Here is a 17973-nt window from a genome sequence, read left to right as displayed (position 1 = left end):
CTCCTCTCAGTTAAAACTTTATTTTTATATTAAGTGAAGTACCATCACTAAACATAAAAGCAATTCTAGTCAAAGCAGAAGCAAGTCAAAGTTGTCAGTTATTCCCACCTTTATTTAACATTAATGCAGTATGATTTGGAACTAAAACAAGAGGTACAGCCGTACAGTGGCTGAGCTAGGGGGCAAAATTACCATTATTTAGAGATGATACAATTTTCTATTTAGACAGCTCAATAGAATCAACTATAAACAGTAAAACAGGAAGGTGTAGTTAAGCAGCCAGATACAGACTGAAGGTTTTCTCTGAAGCAGAAGTCACCCTAAAACCACCATTTACCTCTACCAACACAATAAAGAAAAATGGATGGAGAATAAAAAACTTGTCCACTTTATGTAGCATCCTAAATTTCTGAAACTCTTTGATTGTCTTGACCTGCAGACTTTTCTCTCTCCCATTTTTTTGCCTATAATAGGTTTTCTCTCTGTTTATACTCTTTAACTGTTAAACCTATGCAGTTGTGGTTCCAAAATCTTTATTTTATAAAAGCTTAGCATCTGTTAAGATAGAGGTTTGGGGATTAATTAGGGTCCTTTCCTTAAAACTGTTTGCGTAGAACTTTTCATAGATTGAGGAACACTGCCAGTTGTATGTATCAAAGATCACCCTGTTTCTACCACTGCCAGTCCCCCTAAGAGATTGTGGGGTCCACACCTGGAAGGAGTGTATTTTACTAAAGCCAGAGGTCTAGCCTCAGCTAAAACAGGATACTTAATTCAAGAAGGTTTACAGAGATACCTGCTTTCTAGTTTATAAATTATTCATTTAATGAACAGTAAGTATCATTTAAAAAATGTGTTATTGCTGCTTTCTCTTGAGATCCATGATGTTCATGTAACAAAGATGACTTTTAACGTACACTAGCCAATAATGTTGTTATTCATCAAGCAGGAATTGATGTGGATTTAACTTTTTACAATAATTTACGTGATATAGAGCAGCCCGGGTGGCTCAGCGGTTTAGCGCCGCCTTTAGCCCAGGGCATGATCCTGGAGACCCCAGATCAAGTCCCACGTCAGACTTCCAGCATGGAGCCTGTTTCTCCCTCTGCCCCTGTCTCTGCCTCTCTCTCTCTCTGTCTCTCATGAATAAATAAATAAAATCTTTAAAAATAAATAAATAACATATTTTTTTTAATTTACATGATATATAATAATCAGCCTTTTTTTTTTTTTTTAGGGAAAAGGAAATGGAGAATTTTGTCAATGTTATATGGGCTTACAGAAGCAATTTAAAATTACTAAACTATCACCAGCAATGGGTTGTAAATTTAGACTATCAGCCAAAAATGAGTATGGCACAAGGTAAGATATGTTTTAATGTAAATATATTACTTAGTCAATTTCATTTATATAAATTACTCAGAGTCCAAATTATCCACTAAAAATTCTGCTTTGGTTTATCACTGTTGCTGTATAGTAAAGATGTGTTACTAGCCTACAAAAAGCTGTAAGAGAAGGTGTTAAATAAATTGCAGCTTTAAAAGAATACCAGTTCACCTTTAGGTATCTGATCTAGTTACCATAAAATATTATCAAATCCAAGATATATTATTTGGATTATAATTAGTTATCAAATTTTGTCACTTTCAAAAAACGTCATTCATCAAAAATGAGTTCTTTAGCTATAGAAACAACTTTTTTTTCATTCATTCTTAAAAACTATTTATTTCAACAGTGGTTTTAGTGAAGAAGTCTTATATTATACTTCAGGATGTGCCCCTTCTATGCCAGCAAGTCCTGTATTAACTAAGGCTGGTGTTACTTGGCTATCCTTGCAATGGAGTAAGCCTTCAGGAACACCATCAGATGAAGGAATTTCTTACATTTTAGAGATGGAGGAAGAAACTTCAGTAAGTATGAATATATATTTTAAGTAGAGTGTTTAAAACCTATTTCAAGTAGCATTAATCCTTATAAGTAATTAGTGCCACAATAGTTAGATCCTTCCCCAAATCCTTTGAATCCTTGGTTGGTTGTCATTTAGGAGGAATTGGGACGAGGAAGAAAACAGTCTTTTGTTTCCTTGATGTGTAGGGTGGAGTTTTGTTTCTTTCTGTGTGTTTATATGTATTCTGTGCCTACGAACAGCATGAACTGCATTTTTAAATATGTTTTAGGGAGAATAAAGAAAGGGGAAGATCACCACAGCCTTTTTAGCCTAAGCAGCTCTAAAAAATAAGAAAATAATTTGTCCATCTTTTCCAGCTTTATTCATACCCTGCTTTCCCAAGTGCCACAAAAGGTATGAAGAGCTTCACATGACACTAGTTTCCAGTGGCTTGTCTCCTGTGAGCTAGAATGGAGCTGAACATGAGTTAGGGTGTCTTCTATGAGTTCTACATAGTTTCACAGCTTTTCAGAGCTACTTTAAAGCAATATGAGTCAAAAATAGCATTGGTCCACTCCCAGCAATATCCAGGACAATTGAAAACACATATTCATACAGAAATGTATACATGAATGTTGATAGCATTATTCATAATAACCAAAAATTGGGAACAACCCAGATGTCTATTAATTGATGAATGAATAAACAAAATGTGATATATCCATACAATGGAATATCATTGAGCTGTATAAAGGAATGGCATACTAACACGTGTCATGACGTGACTGAACCTTGAAAACATGCTAAGTAAAAAAATCCAGTCACAAAAGACCACATATTATGTGATTCCATTTATTAAGGATATAGGCAAATCCACAGAAAGTATATTAGTGGATGAGAAAAGAGGGGAAGTGACTGCTAACCAAAAAATAAAGTACAGGCTTCATTGTAGAATTAGGAATTTGGTGATGCTTTCACAACCTTCTGAATACACTATATATGATTGAATTTAATACTTTAAAATGGGAATTTTACAGTCTGTGAATTACACATCAACTTTTTAAATTTTTAAAAATAACATTGGGAAAGTAGTGAGGCATTGTCCCTGGAGCTATAAATAGCAATTCAAAACCTAAGTGACATCCCTATCTGCCAGCACAACCGTTTATTTACTTAAACACAGGGCAAATTAAATACGTTCAATAGTTACAGTTCTGTTTAGCTCTTACAACATCTGTCTAGGAAATTCTGTTAGTTTTAGGGATATGCTTATGGATGGTGAAGTTACCATTGGCTCTGACTTTACCCTCAACAGAAAGATCTTCTCTTGGTTACTCTTTATGGAAAATGAGGTCTCCATCCTCCTACAAGCATTCATTAATATTTCTGGGTCTGTCCATTCAACATAGAAGTATTGAGTTGAGGATCACACTTAACAGCATTAATCACATTGTACACAGAACATAAAGAAGACCTGGATTCTTTTTTTTGTTTTTAGACCTGGATCTTTTTACATAATTGTTATCCCCCATATTTCTGCTGTTAGACATCTAAGAAAGGCTGTTTTCCCTTTCCAGGGATATGGTTTTAAGCCCAAATATGACGGAGAAGATCTTGCTTACACAGTAAAGAATCTCAGACGTAGTACGAAGTATAAATTTAAGGTAAGCTTTGAAAGCCCTTAAGAGATTTATTGTTCTTGTTGTTCCTATTGTTTTAAAGCTAAGTATATACCTCACTCCTTGGTCTTAAATCTAAATAGTTGTGGGAGGCACCAGGGTGGCTCATTCGCTTAGGCGTCTACCTTTGGCTTGGATCATGTCTGGGTTTGAGCCCCGTGTCTGGCTGTCTGCTCAACAGGGAGCCTGCTTCTCCCTCTCCCTCTGCCTGCCTGTGCGCACGCTCGCGCTCTCTCTCTCTCTCTCTCTGTCTCTGCCAAATAAAGATAAATCTTTAAAAAATAAAAGTTCTGTCCTTGGGGTGTCCGAGTGGACAGTCAAGTTGACAGTGTTCAGTCAATTGGGGATCCGAATCTTCAATTTGGCTCAGGTTATGGTGTCAGGATTGTGAAATTGAGCCCTGCTCATGGATGTGGAGCCTGCTAGGGATTCTCTCTCCCCCACTACCTTTCCCAACTCATGCTTAAGCACTCTCTTTCACTCTCAAAAAAAAAAAAAATAAATAAAATTTTAAAAAATTAAATTTAAATTAAAATAGTTTTGGCCTTTTCTAATGAGCATTACCCGCTTTACTTTCTTACTATGTAACATTGCTTGTCAAATTGTGTATATATTTAAAATCAAAATTGTGTATATATTTAAAATCAAATAATGTTAATGTTTCATGGAACTTTTTTTTGTATTCTGTGAACAAATATATTCTAAAATGTGAATGTTGTTTAAACACATTCAGAATATGCTTTTTTGTCAGAGATATCTAAAAAAGTAATGGTATTATTTTCCTAATACATTATATCAAATGGTGCACAATTTCGGTTTGTCCCATTACTGGTAGTCACTTGATGAAGGTTGTATATACCATGTTTCTTCACTCTAAGGTTGTTCTTTCTCCCTTTGTAATAAGTATTTTGTAAATCCTATGTAAACATCTTGTTTTTCATCAAACTTTCACTACTGGTTTTAACACCCGTTGATAATTCTTGCCTGAATCAATTATTACTGATTAATGATTTCTAAGTGTGATTTTTCAATTTTATCATCTCTTCTACATTTATTAGTTGGCATTATACTATAAGGAAAAGCTTTCTCTTCTCATTTATATTAGTATGAACTGATGGATTCCTATTTACTGAGTGGGTTATTTTTGTTACTATGATTATCAGTTGTGAGACTCAAATTATTTCAGATTTAAGAGCTCCTTCAGGGTGGCTTTCAGATCTTTTAGAAATGTGCCCCCCATTATTCTTTGAGCCTTTCCTTTCTGGCACATGATATTCCAGTCTCATCTTGTGCTTTCCCTTCTTCAGCCTTGGAATTGGTCATTTCTCAAAGCACCTGGGTCCTTTTAGTGGACAGTAGTATTTAGAAGCCAAAGTCTGGATAGTAAGTATACTTATTGCTGTAAAAGTTTTGCTATTCCTGGACACCCTCTCAATGGACAGAGCTACGTACTGTATGTATGTATGTGTGTTACTTCTGTATGTACACACAAAGTTTATATGCACAAACACATTTACATCTGTATTTCTGTAGATAGATTTTTTAAACCATGAGTGTACACCACAAACCTCCAATTTTAATACCATAGGTTAATTCTAGTTTTCTCCTTTTTCTTATTTCTAGCTCCCTTCGTCATTAGCAAGAAACTTTGCCCCAGTTACGTTCATTATATTTCACTGTGGAACAAATTCCTTCCTTCCCATAAAGTCTCTTCAGGGTGTTTGACTTCCTACTTAGGCAGATGCTACTGCCTCCAGCCAATCCACCTATCCCCTAGCACAGATACTTGCTTTGTTTAGCCTACCTGTTGGCCTTTACATTGAATTATTTTAGGAGGAAAGCAGAGACTCTTCGTGTCATGTATCGCTTGACTGAAGCCTGGTGACTATATGTATCATTCTTGCTTACTTAAAGCAACAGCAAGCCTTGAAAATTCATCTCCTAAGGAGATTCTTGAAATTCTTTATGTTTCCTAGTATATCTCCCATTCTAAGTGTTTTAACCCTGACTTGATCAGGGATATACATTGTGTTTCACAGAACATGATCCTGGAGTCCCGGGATCGAGTCCCACATTGGCTCCCTGCATGGAGCCTGCTTGAATTAGTTAATATAAGCCAACCTACGTTTTTGTGCAGATGTTTTCCTAAAAATACAAGATGCGTACTAGTTGATAAATTGAACATTCCTATTTTCCAGTCAGTGTTTATTTAATCAAATCATTTCAAATAAACGATAGAAGCCACTGTAAATTGATCTCACTATTAAAGGGCAAAAATAAATTTTATTATTCCTTGAGAACCTTAGAAAATTTTTCATAATGAGTAATTTGATTATGGAGAGCATAATAATTATATTTATTATGCTTTATCATATATATTAACTTCATTTTTAAAACTTATAACACTGAATGATCTTAATTTCAAAATAGAGTTTTCATATTTACAAGATTTATAAAATACCTAAGAAGTAAGTACATTCATTCAGTTTTCCTCTTAAGATGACGTTGGATTGTATTTTGCTTCAGTAACATACCAAGTTTTCTAAGGAGCAAATGTTAAGATCTTTATAATTTGGTAAGTTTATTAAAATTCTTAGAATTCTATCATGTAACACCATGGTGTTATGCCACACAGAGACAAAAATATACACAAAAGGAGTTAAATTTCTCATGATCCACTATTTTTAAAAGTCACAAATTTTTATTTAAAATTGTTTCACTGTGGTAGTCACATTCGAATTGCAGGTTATACAGTCAGAATTGCCAAGAGGAGGAGCCCTTAGAAAAAGTAACCCCAAAAAACTAGAGAGAGGATGAGAAAACAGTGTTTCTAAACTACCTCTTAACAAATCACTGGCTTATAGGAGAGGATTCTATACTGGCTTATTAAATAATAAATTAAAATAGTGATAAGAACTTAGAGTATTAGTTCCACAAATACGATCAACAGACCATTCTACCAACACCACCTGGGAACTTGTTAGAAATGTAAGTTTTCTGGCCCCCTCAGATCTTCTGAATCAAAAATTCTGGGATAAAGCCTAACAGTATGTTTCAGCAGACTCTCCAGGTGATTCTGATGCTTGCTGAATTTAAGAACCACTGATATAAAGGAGGAAAGAAATAGTAGGAAATAAAAAATGATGACTATTTGAAGTCTTCTAGAAGTTCAGACACTTTGAATCTGCCTTGTGCTGAGGGACTTTTGAATCATTAAATCCTATTGCTGCCTCAGTCTTTCTAGTTTGACATTGCAGACTCCTCTTTCAAGCAAACCATATCAAAATAGTCCTAACACTAAAGAAATCTTAGATTACTAAGCAAAAGCAGCAACATATTATAATCCAGAAGGCAATGACTAGATAGTATATTGCTGTTTGTAAAGAAACAGTAAGAATATATGATTAACATAAAATTCTAATATGACCAAGTTTACCCAATGCCAGAGTTCTAGTTTCTACACTACAGCCAATCCTAGGACACTTTAAACACTAGAACAAAATTGGAACAGTGAAAAAATTTTAAAATTTAAAAAAAAATTAAAACAAAAATATAAAGCAAGGACGCCTGGGTGGCTCAGCATTTAAGCATTTGCCTTCGGCTCAGGCTGTGACCCTGGAGTCCCAGGATTGAGTCCCACATTGGGCTCCCTGCATGGAGCCTGCTTCTCCCTCTGCCTGTGTCTTTGCCTCTCTCTCTCTCTCTCTCTCTCTCTGTCTCTCATGAATAAATAAATAAAATCTTTACAAAAAAATTAAAGCATAAGAAAGCAGCCAGAATTCTTAAAATCATTTAAAATTCAGAATGACATTCAATGCTGATTCTATCAGATGGTTCACTGGAAAGCTGGGCTCTCTAGGACCTGTTGTCCAAATTTAAAATGATAATTATATTTCTTATTATTATTAAAGGCTTCAGAGGCTAGTAGCCAGTCCTATGACTCTGGGCCACTAGGAGGCTCATGTCTTATTTCCTAAAGTTCCTGAAAATAGTTTTTCAAGCAGCAAGGCTTGAGTTCTGAGTACCTTGAGTTGAGAACCCTTAAGTACTTTCACTGCAGCTTGTTACTTATTTTGAGGCCTTTTTACAGGTGGAGAGAAATCAACCAGTATTTAGATCCATCAACTTAATTTCCATATTTGAAATTCAGTTATACACTTAAATGTCAGGATCAATGACAGTAAAGATGTTCCCTTCCTCATCATCATCATGTCCAGTGTCCTTTTATGATGTGTTCCTTTCTCCTTTGCCCTAAACTCAGTGTGCCCAAGTTAAGTCCTAAGTTCTTATTATGTCCCTTTCTCTCTTGGATACATCAGCTCTTTGCCTTCTATCAGCTGTCATTCTGAATAATACTAAGAATACTAAATTCTGTTCTGAAGAATACTAAATCTCCAAACCTGTTCTGTGTTGTTATCAGGCTATTCTTTTACCTTCTAATTACCTTCTGAGTTCTGTTTTATACCTAGATTAATCATTCTGAAATACAGCTTTCCCTCTAAAAAAAACAATTTCCTTAGGTTCACAGAAGATTCTCTATATTCTGATGCACTTAGTTTTTTTAAAATGCACTGCCTTTCACTCCTTACTTGAACTGGCTATCACGAGATTGATTACTTCTTTGAACAGAGCTCACTATTTACTTTTCATTTCTGCTCTATACCCAGGGCTTTCTGTTTTCCCTCTTAGCCAAGTTTGCCCTTTTACTGCTCTTGCCCATGAAGACTCCATATCACTTCTGTTAACCTTTTCAAAAGCTGTTGTGGATCATTTTATGCCTTAGCAATCTTTCATCTGTTGCCTAAATCTTTGGACAAGCATATTGCCTGTCTTCTGCATAAAGATTCTAAACATGTTGAAGTTAAGTGCACTACCTGGAGTTCTAGCAAAGTGCTCCCTCTGTGGCGGGGAACTGAATGAGTGTTCTTGACTATTAGTAAAACTGTGGGGGGTGGGAAGATAACCATATGGCTTTATAACCTTTAAATACCTTCATGGCTAACTGAAGTAAAAAGAGTCAGTGCCAAAATATATAGCTTTAAAAAATGTAATTAGTGGATATTTATGGATTTTAGGGAGTCTGTTCTTACTTTAATAGTTTCTTCTAGTTTTAGGTTTAAGTAGTCTCTGTGTACCATATTGAGAAGTGTTTTGATCATCTTTGTAGTCTAATGTGTAAAGCAGCAGATAAAACATCCTGAAAATCCATTATAGTGCGTGGGAGGACTGAGGAAGCCTGAGCAAAATTGAACAATTGAACCAAATTCTACTGAGGTTTCATGGGCTGCATGAGTTATTTAGGGATAGATTTATTTAGATCTTTATATTATCATGTCATGTCATAAAGGACCTTGTCTGTGAGTCATCCAGTAATTATTGAGCATCTACTCTATAATAAAGCACTGCTCTAAACTAAAGCACTGTACTAAGAGTACAATAATAATCAAAACACTTGGGCAGCCCAGATTGCTCAGTGGTTTAGCACCGCCTTCGGCCCAGGGCCTGATCCTGGAGACCTGGGATCAAGTCCCATGTCAGGCTCCATGCATGGCGCCTGTTTCTCCCTCTACCTGTTTCTCTGCCCTGCTCTCTCTCTTTGTGTCTCTTTAATAAATAAATAAAATCTTAAAAAAAAATAATCAAAACACCTAATATGCTAGTTGGGGGAATAGACAGTAAGCAAGTAAATAGCTGATGGTGATAAGTGCTATGTGGATTAACTAAATTAGGGTGAGGTGATAGAATGGGTAGTCAAGAAGTGTTTTTGGAAATGACAGACAAATCTGAATAACAAGGAGTTAGCATGTCATGATCAGAAAGAACATTTTAGGCAGGGGAAATAACTGGTAATGCAAAAGACCATAAAGTGGAGGTAGTTAGGGGGGAAATCACATAGTATTGTAGTCCATTAGGGAATTTAGATTTTATATTGAGTAAAATCAGAAGCTGTTGGAAAGGTTCTAAGCTAAGAAGTAATAAAATCCCTTTGGTAGTTGTGTAGAAAATAGGGTTGGGAGAAGGAATGGAAGCTAGCAAACTAGTTAGTAGCATATTGTAGGCATTCAGAAAAGATAGGATAAAGGAAGCCTTGACTAAGGTGGTAGTAGTAGAAGAAAACAGAAAAGTGGAGGTAGGGATCCCTGGGTGGTGCAGCGGTTTAGCGCCTGCCTTTGGCCCAGGGTGCGATCCTGGAGACCCGGGATGGAATCCCACGTTGGGCTCCCGGTGCATGGGGCCTGCTCCTCCCTCTGCCTGTGTCTCTGCCTCTCTCTCTCTCTGTGTGACTATCATAAATAAATAAATAAAATAAATAAAACAAAACAAAACAAAACAAAAGTGGAGGTAGAGTTGACAGGATTTGCTAATATATTTAAGATGTAGGTTTAGAGAAAGAAAAATCAAGGATGTTTCTTGATTTTTGACTTGAGCATAAGTAGATGATAGTACTTTCTGCTGATAAGAGCAAAGATAGAGACGGTTTAGAAAAGAGAAAATCCTATCAAGTTTGATATTAGACTTTACGAGCTTTAAATTCAATAGAAGAGATAAAGTAAAACTTAGATACGAATTATATTTATTGCTGCACAACTTAATAGCTTGAAAAAACAAGCATTCATTTTATCACAGTGTCTGTGGGTCGGGAATTCAGGACTGGCTTAGCTGGGTGGTTCTGATGCAGAATTTATGTGAGATTGCAGTCAAGATGCCAGCTAGGGCTACAATCACCTGAAGGCGTGACTGGGGCTGGAGGATTTGCTCCCAAGTTCACTCAGGTGGTTGGTAGCCCTCATTTCCTCTCAACTGGTCAGAAACTTCAGTTTCTCACCAGATGGGCTTCTCTGTAGGAAAGCTACACACTGTCATTTCTGTTACACTGTATTGGAAGCAAGTTATTAAAAACAATTCAGGGGCAGCCCCAGTGGCGCAGCAGTTTAGCCCCACCTGCAGCCCAGGGCATGATCCTGGAGACCCTGGATGGAGTCCCACGTCAGGCTCCCTGCATGGAGCCTGCTTCTCCCTCTGCCTGTGTCTCTGCCTCTCTCTCTCTCTCTCTCTCTCTCAATCTGCATTTCTATGAATAAATAAATTTTTAAAAAAATTCAATGGGAAGAGGAATTAGCTTCTCTCTGAATAAAGCAAGTTGAAAGAATTTATGGACATTTTTTTTTAAACCCAAAGAAGAGTAAAAGAATAAATCAAACCCAAAGCCTATCAAGTACCATCAGATTATAGCTTATTCCTTTGATGACTCTTGGTTGGTATCAAAATGTTAGGCTTAAAGTTGTATTCCCAGAACTGACTCTAAAAGGGGATTATACCTAAATAATCCTCAAATGTGCTGAGTCCCTGCTGAAGATAAGCAGTTCTCACATAAACAAACCATCATAGTCTGAAACTTTATCATTTGGTTGTGCTTATTTATCTCTCATCACTTTTTTTAAGCTATTATCATTAGGTAACAGATATTAATTGTTTTATGTCACAGGTTATTGCTTACAACTCAGAAGGTAAAAGTAATCCAAGTGAAGTAGTAGAATTTACTACATGCCCTGATAAGCCAGGAGTACCTGTGAAGCCTTCAGTTAAAGGAAAGATACATTCACACAGTTTTAAAATAACTTGGGGTAAGATATGCATATTTGTACATCATTACTTTTGTATTTGATTAAAATGATTTGAATATTAAGATATTTTTTAGGATAGTTGAGTAAATTTGTTAGATTAAGCAAGTTCAAGACAGAATGTGAGAATCATTCATTGTTTGAGGATCTTTTTTGTGGAAAACTTTGCACTCACATGAATACAGAGTTCATATCTGATACCGGAAGAACTCAGCATCTATAGTAGGACTATGAGCAGAGGTAGCACTGAGTGAAATGAATGATTGCTGAAATTGTAGCTGTAGATCACCTAGGTCATCTTGGTCCTCGTGAGAAATGAAAATCACTTACTCACACATTTGTTGGGGTGCCTGGCTGGCTCAGTCAGAAGAGCATCCAACTCTTGATCTTGGGCTCGGTTGTGAGTTCAAGCCGTACATCAGGTGTGGAAGTTGCTTAAGTAAAGCTTGAAAAAAATTAATAAAACACATTTATTGAACACCTGCTTATGCACTACCTAATGCAAAATCAGTAGAGTAATGAAATGCTGGTGTTAGTTTTTAAAAAAGCATTGCAGGTGATTCTTTTTATTTTTTAAACAGTCTTAGATTTTGCATTCTGCTTATTAGGATTTTTGTCATTGTTTACTTGTATTTACTTTACCTAATACCACTTTTACCTCTTTGGATAGACCCACCAAAAGACAATGGAGGCGCAGCCATCAATAAGTATGTAGTGGAGATGGCAGAAGGTTCCAATGGTAAGAACAGCTACCAAAAATTAATAGATGTATGCCTCTGCTCTTCATGACTACAGTTTATATGATCTCTTTTCTTTCACTCTCCATTCTCCTTTGTTTATAGCAGTTAGTATTTTAAGTAGTAATCTCTAGAAATACAGTGAATCAAACGTAAGACTCCTATACACCTGTATTATTACATTTACATTTGCATTTTATTTCCTTTCTCATTTGTTTGCATCACTCCGTTCCAGTATATCTCAAGTCTTCTGAAGGTTTATTTAGTTAGATTTATAACCAGACATATCAGATAAAAATTATCTTGCAAAGTTTAACTTACATTATAGTAGTTTTAGTAATATTTTCTGTACCTTGTGAACTTTATTTTTGAATCATACATTTAACAATCTATTTCTATGCAATGAACTGTTTCCTGAAAAATAATGTCTTTTAATTAAGACTAAACTTCCTATGGTATTGGTTCTTTCTACTCTTTGTGTGTTATAATGTTATTACTAGACCAGTAAACACATTTAAAATGTTTAATTAAAAGCAGATTATCAATGTAAGCCAAAGTCTGTACAGAGTTACAGAGATATTTCATTTCAACAAAGCCATGCAGATTTGTCTAGGAAGCTGTAACATAAAGAAAATTAGATCATCTCCAGGAAACTCGAAGCAAGCTTAAATTGTTTCTGACAAATTACATAAACACTTACGAGTGAAGCTAGGATACCTGCCGTGTCCGTGATACCAAAACGTTAAACATTACCTTGTAGCTGACTGAACATAATTCTTCACCTTACAGGAAACAAATGGGATATGATATACAGTGGAGCTACTAGAGAACATCTTTGTGATCGACTGAATCCAGGCTGTTTCTATCGTTTACGAGTTTACTGCATCAGTGATGGAGGACAGAGTGCGGTAATACTTACATGTAGATTTTTTTTTTCCAAGTTTGAGTCAAATAAGATGAGATCACCAGATGTCACCTCAAAATTTGAAATGTATCCAAAGTAATTTCTGTAACCCAGGTGATTAATTTTATACTGAGCAGAATATTCCAAAATAGAACTTGACTTATTAATCATTTCTCAGTGAATATGTATTGTCTGGTTGATGTTTAGCTTTGGAACAACAGATATACAAAAATGTTGCAGAAAGATTTATAAAGATAAATTTTAGGATTGATGTTCAATAATTATACCTAACAGGGGGATCCCTGGATGGCGCAGCGGTTTGGCGCCTGCCTTTGGCCCAGGGCGCGATCCTGGAGACCCGGGATCGAATCCCACGTCGGGCTCCTGGTGCATGGAGCCTGCTTCTCCCTCTGCCTATGTCTCTGCCTCTCTCTCTGTCTCTCTGTGACTATCATAAATAAATAAAAATTAAAAAAAAAATAATTATACCTAACAGAAATAAAAGTAAAATAATTGTAGACTGATCATTCCATAAATTATGTGAATCAGGACAAATCATAAAATGTCATTTGCTGTTTAAACACAGATTCTAATATTTACTTATTGCAGAAATTGGTAGTTATTTTTATGAATAGAGATCCACTAACCAAAATGGACTTAAAGTACACCACTGATTATATGTGAGATATTTGTAATGTTCTGGAGAGGCATTTTTTTAATAGGAGTGATTTCTTTTTTTAATGAATTTAACCAAGAATGAGTTCATGGAGTATTAAAAACTGTTACCATTTTTCAAATGGAATTTAGTGCAATAAAGGTACCTTTTTTTTTTTTTTTTGAAAGGTACCTTTTTAAAAAATGAACTTATAAGTATTAGAAAACGTGAGTACTATGAAACTGAGTGCATGTCCTGCCCCCACAGGCTTAGGATCCGATTACTTCATTTTATCTAATAAAATCTTCCTGTATTAAATCAAGTCCCCTGCTCCCCCCAAAAAAGTCCCAATTTTCTAATTCAGCATTATAGCATTCTCATATAGGATATCTTTCTGAATATGATGATGACTAAATATTTTATTTATGTTTGGAAAAAATACTAAGTAACTTTCTTTGTATATAGTAGTCACATAGTATGTGTCTTTATTTGTCTATATAAAATTAGAGTTTTAATGATTTGAGTTTTTTATTTAGAACTTTTATTTCTTTTCAGTTGAAAGTCGGGTAGAATTTCAAATTATCAGTGCAGTCTTTGTGTTCATGTTGTTTTCCTTTAACAAAAGCAATCTGATTGGTTGGGGCATTTTTGTTTTGTTACTGCTTTTGTTTTGGCAGGTATCTGAATCTTTACTTGTGCAGACTCCAGCTGTGCCTCCAGGCCCATGCCTCCCTCCCAGATTACAGGGTAGACCCAAAGCAAAAGAAATACAGTTACGATGGGGTAATTTCCATTTTGGTAATAAATTTTAATTAAGTTAGTCCTAAATGTATTCCTTTGGTTAAACTGCATAAATCTTTCCACCTTTAGGACCCCCTCTGGTTGATGGTGGGTCACCCATTTTCTGCTACGGTGTGGAAATGTCTCCTGTAGAAAAAGATGAACCAAGAGAAGTTTACCAAGGTTCTGAAGTAGAATGTACAGTGAGCAACCTTCTTCCTGGAAAAACTTACAGCTTCAGACTGCATGCAGCTAACAAAATGGGGGTAGGAAAGCTCTACTGATTGAATTATAATCACAGTGGTATTTCATGACATATATAATTGCACCCATTAGCCATTTTGCTTTCAACATGTGACCCCAGAGTTTACAGTTGTTTTCTGGATTTTTTTAAGAATTTATTTATTTATTTGAGAGAGCAGAGGAAGGGGCTCTGGTGTGGGGTGGGGGGAGTGGGCAGAGGGAGGAGGACAAGCAGACTCCCCACTGAACATGGAGCTCTGTCCCAGGACCCTGAGATCATAACTTGAGCCAAAATGAAGAGTCAGCCACTCTGACTGAGCGTCCTAGGTGCCCCCAAATTTTGCAGTTTTTAATAAGCTTATAGAGATAAACAAGAGAGAGGTCTGTATATACATACGGTAACTTAGTTCTAGAATCTCGATATTTTCAAATCCCACTTAAAATTTGTGACACTTTGGACTTTAGCTATGCCAAAGTTTGCCTTTCAGGTGGTGCTAGTAGGATTTGCTTTAATAAGAAAAGTAGAGTAGAAACAAGACCATACTTGGAGTAATTGAAATACTTGGAGTAATTAAGTTTTTGAGGCTGGTTATATGCAGCATTTACTTTCAGTTGGCTACTAATTGTAATTCATTTTTTACCTAAGGAAAAAAAACTTTAAGCATTTCTGGTTTTATCTGACTTTTTAGAAAGCATTATCTATGTATCTGTACAACTCCATAAAATGGACAAAATAGGTGATATCTCCATTTTATAGCTGAAGAGGCTAGAGTTCAGAAAGGCTAAATGATAAACCACAGACTCAGGATTGTCAGACTCCAGAGCCAAAGCCCTTTCCACTCAACCAGGACATCTCTCATCTCTGCATTAAAGCGGGTTCTCTAAGGACAAAGCAGTAGTTTCTTGCCTCAATTGAGTAACATTCTCTAATTATTCTGTAATTACAGTTTCACAAAATTAAACTGATAAGTCTCTCCTCTCCCATTATTTCATACTTCAGTGACCTGTATTATATCTTAGTCCTGTTCTCCAATTGAGTTCAGTATCTGTATCTACAGACTTAAAGTTTCTTATGTCAGTACTTTGTTGGCCATTCTAACATAAATCATCGTTTCCTGTCTGAAGTCATCTTGTCAGCCCCACAAGGCTGGGATAGCATCTCTACTGCTAGTGTTTTTAATCTGTATTTTCAGAATACTGAAAATTTGTCAATATCATCTTAAATAGTTGCTTTCTTCATTTCCAGAGACTATACATTTTAGACTCTTTTTAAATCTATTCTAAATTTTAATATCTAATTTATACCTATGATTCCCCCCCCATGCGTTTGTTATATCCTCATATAATCTCTTCTGACTTATTCCACATACTCAATTCCCTGATACCCTGCCCTTCTTACAGAAACCAGTTCACGAAGGAAAAAGGAGAAGAAAGGACAGTAGATAAAACTTAAAAATACCCGCACATCATCACTTCCATGATCATTGCATCTTTTTACTTTCTGTGAATGCTTTTGGAGTTTTATTATGGCCAGTTTGTCTTGAAGGAGAGGAATAATGCATTTAATTATTTATTTATGTGAATATTTATGAAGAGCTGTGCAGTCAGTGGGTAAAAAATGAAAACACTGGCTATATTTGTTTTTCTAGTTTGGACCATTTTCAGAAAAATGTGATATTACTACAGCCCCTGGACCACCAGATCAATGCAAGCCTCCTCAAGTTACATGCAGATCTGCAACTTGTGCGCAAGTAAATTGGGAGGTATTGTAATTTACCTACTTTAAATGATTAGAGTAGTTCATCTAAAAGAATAGAGTTACTGTTCATTTCACCTCCTAAATTATGCAGACAATAAGTCCTAGTTAAATTCATGTGGTAAAAAGTGAATTTTTTTATCTTTAGGACGCATTTAAGTAAGGTATATTTGCATTACAAGTACAGAGTTTCTTATTCATGATGTGCTTTGTATTTTTTTCAAAGGCTTGGCCTCATTACTGATACACTTAGCCACTGACTGAGCTTAATGTTCAGAACAAACATTCATAGGAATTAGTCTAATACTATTTCTCTTATATTTATTATCTCCACTCTGTTTATTGTGTATAGTAATAATCAGTAATGATAATTGCATTTTCAGCTTCCTTTGAAATTTAACAGAAAATGTCCTTACATGGTTTAACATTTATATTACTTAATTGAATTATTTTGACTTCAAAATTCACCTTAAAATTTTCTTTCTGAAGTGATTCAGTCATATTTTTATTTCTAGTTGGAAACAAGGATATTTTTTGACCAGTCTTACATTCAGGTGACCTTAATGAATAAAAATGTAATAATGAACAGTTTTAATTCTACTTAAACATTTTAAAGAAATTCAAAAGCAAGACCAGTCGGTTTTTGATATGCCTCAGGTAAAGAACATTTTTGCCTAAAAACCATTTGATCAATATCAAGACCTTAAGACCTTTTCTTTTTCTTAAATTTTAAAGGTCCCTTTGAGTAATGGAACTGATGTCACTGAATATCGATTGGAGTGGGGAGGTGTCGAAGGAAGTATGCAGATGTGTTACTGTGGGCCTGGTCTCAGTTATGAATTAAAAGGACTTTCACCAGCAACTACCTATTATTGCAGAGTCCAGGTAAAGGTGGTCAGGGCCTTGTTATTCTAGCCAGAGCTTTGTGTTCTGTGAGCATTTTGATGGTCATGTTTTTGTTAACTTATAGGTTCTGTTAATTTGTAGGCTCTGAGTATTGTGGGTGCAGGCCCTTTCAGTGAAGTAGTAGCCTGTGTGACTCCACCATCAGTTCCTGCTATTGTGACTTGTCTTCAAGAAATAAGTGATGATGATATAGAAAATCCCTATTATTCACCTTCTACATGCCTTGCAATAAGCTGGGAAAAGCCTTGTGACCATGGTTCGGAAATCCTTGCCTACAGCATAGACTTTGGAGATAAACAGCCCTTGACAGTGGGAAAGGTTACAAGCTATATTATAGACAATTTGCAACCAGATACAACATACAGGTACACTCTACACACTATGTTAATTTTTGCCTAGGTCAGAGAGAAACTTTAAATAGAGTGATCATAACTGATTTTTTTTTTCTTAATGTGGCACTTAGAATACGAATTCAAGCCTTGAATAGCCTTGGAGCTGGTCCTTTCAGCCACATGATAAAATTAAAAACTAAGCCCCTCCCTCCTGATCCACCTCGTCTGGAATGTGTTGCCTTCAGCCACCAGAACCTTAAGCTGAAATGGGGAGAAGGAACCCCAAAAACACTGTCAACAGATTCTATTCAGTACCACCTTCAGATGGAGGATAAGAATGGAAGGTAGGTGGGATCCCTGGGTGGCTCAGTGGTTCAGCGCCTGCCTTCGGCCCAGGGCATGATCCTAGAGACCCAGGATCGAGTCCCACATCAGGCTCCCTGCATGGAGCCTGCTTCTCCCTCTGCCTGT

At 35.9% G+C, this 17973-nt stretch overlaps 1 protein-coding gene across 3 annotated transcripts in view; it reads left to right on the top strand.

Annotated features, from left to right (window-relative positions):
* FNDC3A (fibronectin type III domain containing 3A) overlaps positions 1–17973 on the top strand; it is a 171255-nt gene that overhangs the window by 139478 nt on the left and 13804 nt on the right. For all 3 annotated transcript variants that reach the window (XM_072760551.1, XM_072760552.1, XM_026017195.2), the window contains 12 exons: positions 1238–1362; positions 1736–1910; positions 3466–3552; positions 11054–11192; positions 11860–11928; positions 12716–12834; positions 14163–14268; positions 14356–14531; positions 16158–16271; positions 17000–17149; positions 17252–17535; positions 17634–17846. In XM_072760551.1, the coding sequence (XP_072616652.1) occupies positions 1238–1362; positions 1736–1910; positions 3466–3552; positions 11054–11192; positions 11860–11928; positions 12716–12834; positions 14163–14268; positions 14356–14531; positions 16158–16271; positions 17000–17149; positions 17252–17535; positions 17634–17846 (1757 nt within the window). The remainder of the gene's footprint in view (positions 1–1237; positions 1363–1735; positions 1911–3465; positions 3553–11053; positions 11193–11859; positions 11929–12715; positions 12835–14162; positions 14269–14355; positions 14532–16157; positions 16272–16999; positions 17150–17251; positions 17536–17633; positions 17847–17973) is intronic.

This window comes from Vulpes vulpes, chromosome 6 (assembly GCF_048418805.1).
Source record: "Vulpes vulpes isolate BD-2025 chromosome 6, VulVul3, whole genome shotgun sequence".
Classification (NCBI taxonomy): domain Eukaryota; kingdom Metazoa; phylum Chordata; class Mammalia; order Carnivora; family Canidae; genus Vulpes; species Vulpes vulpes.
Note: the sequence above shows the minus strand (reverse complement) of the source record. Positions and strands in the feature narration are given on the sequence as shown.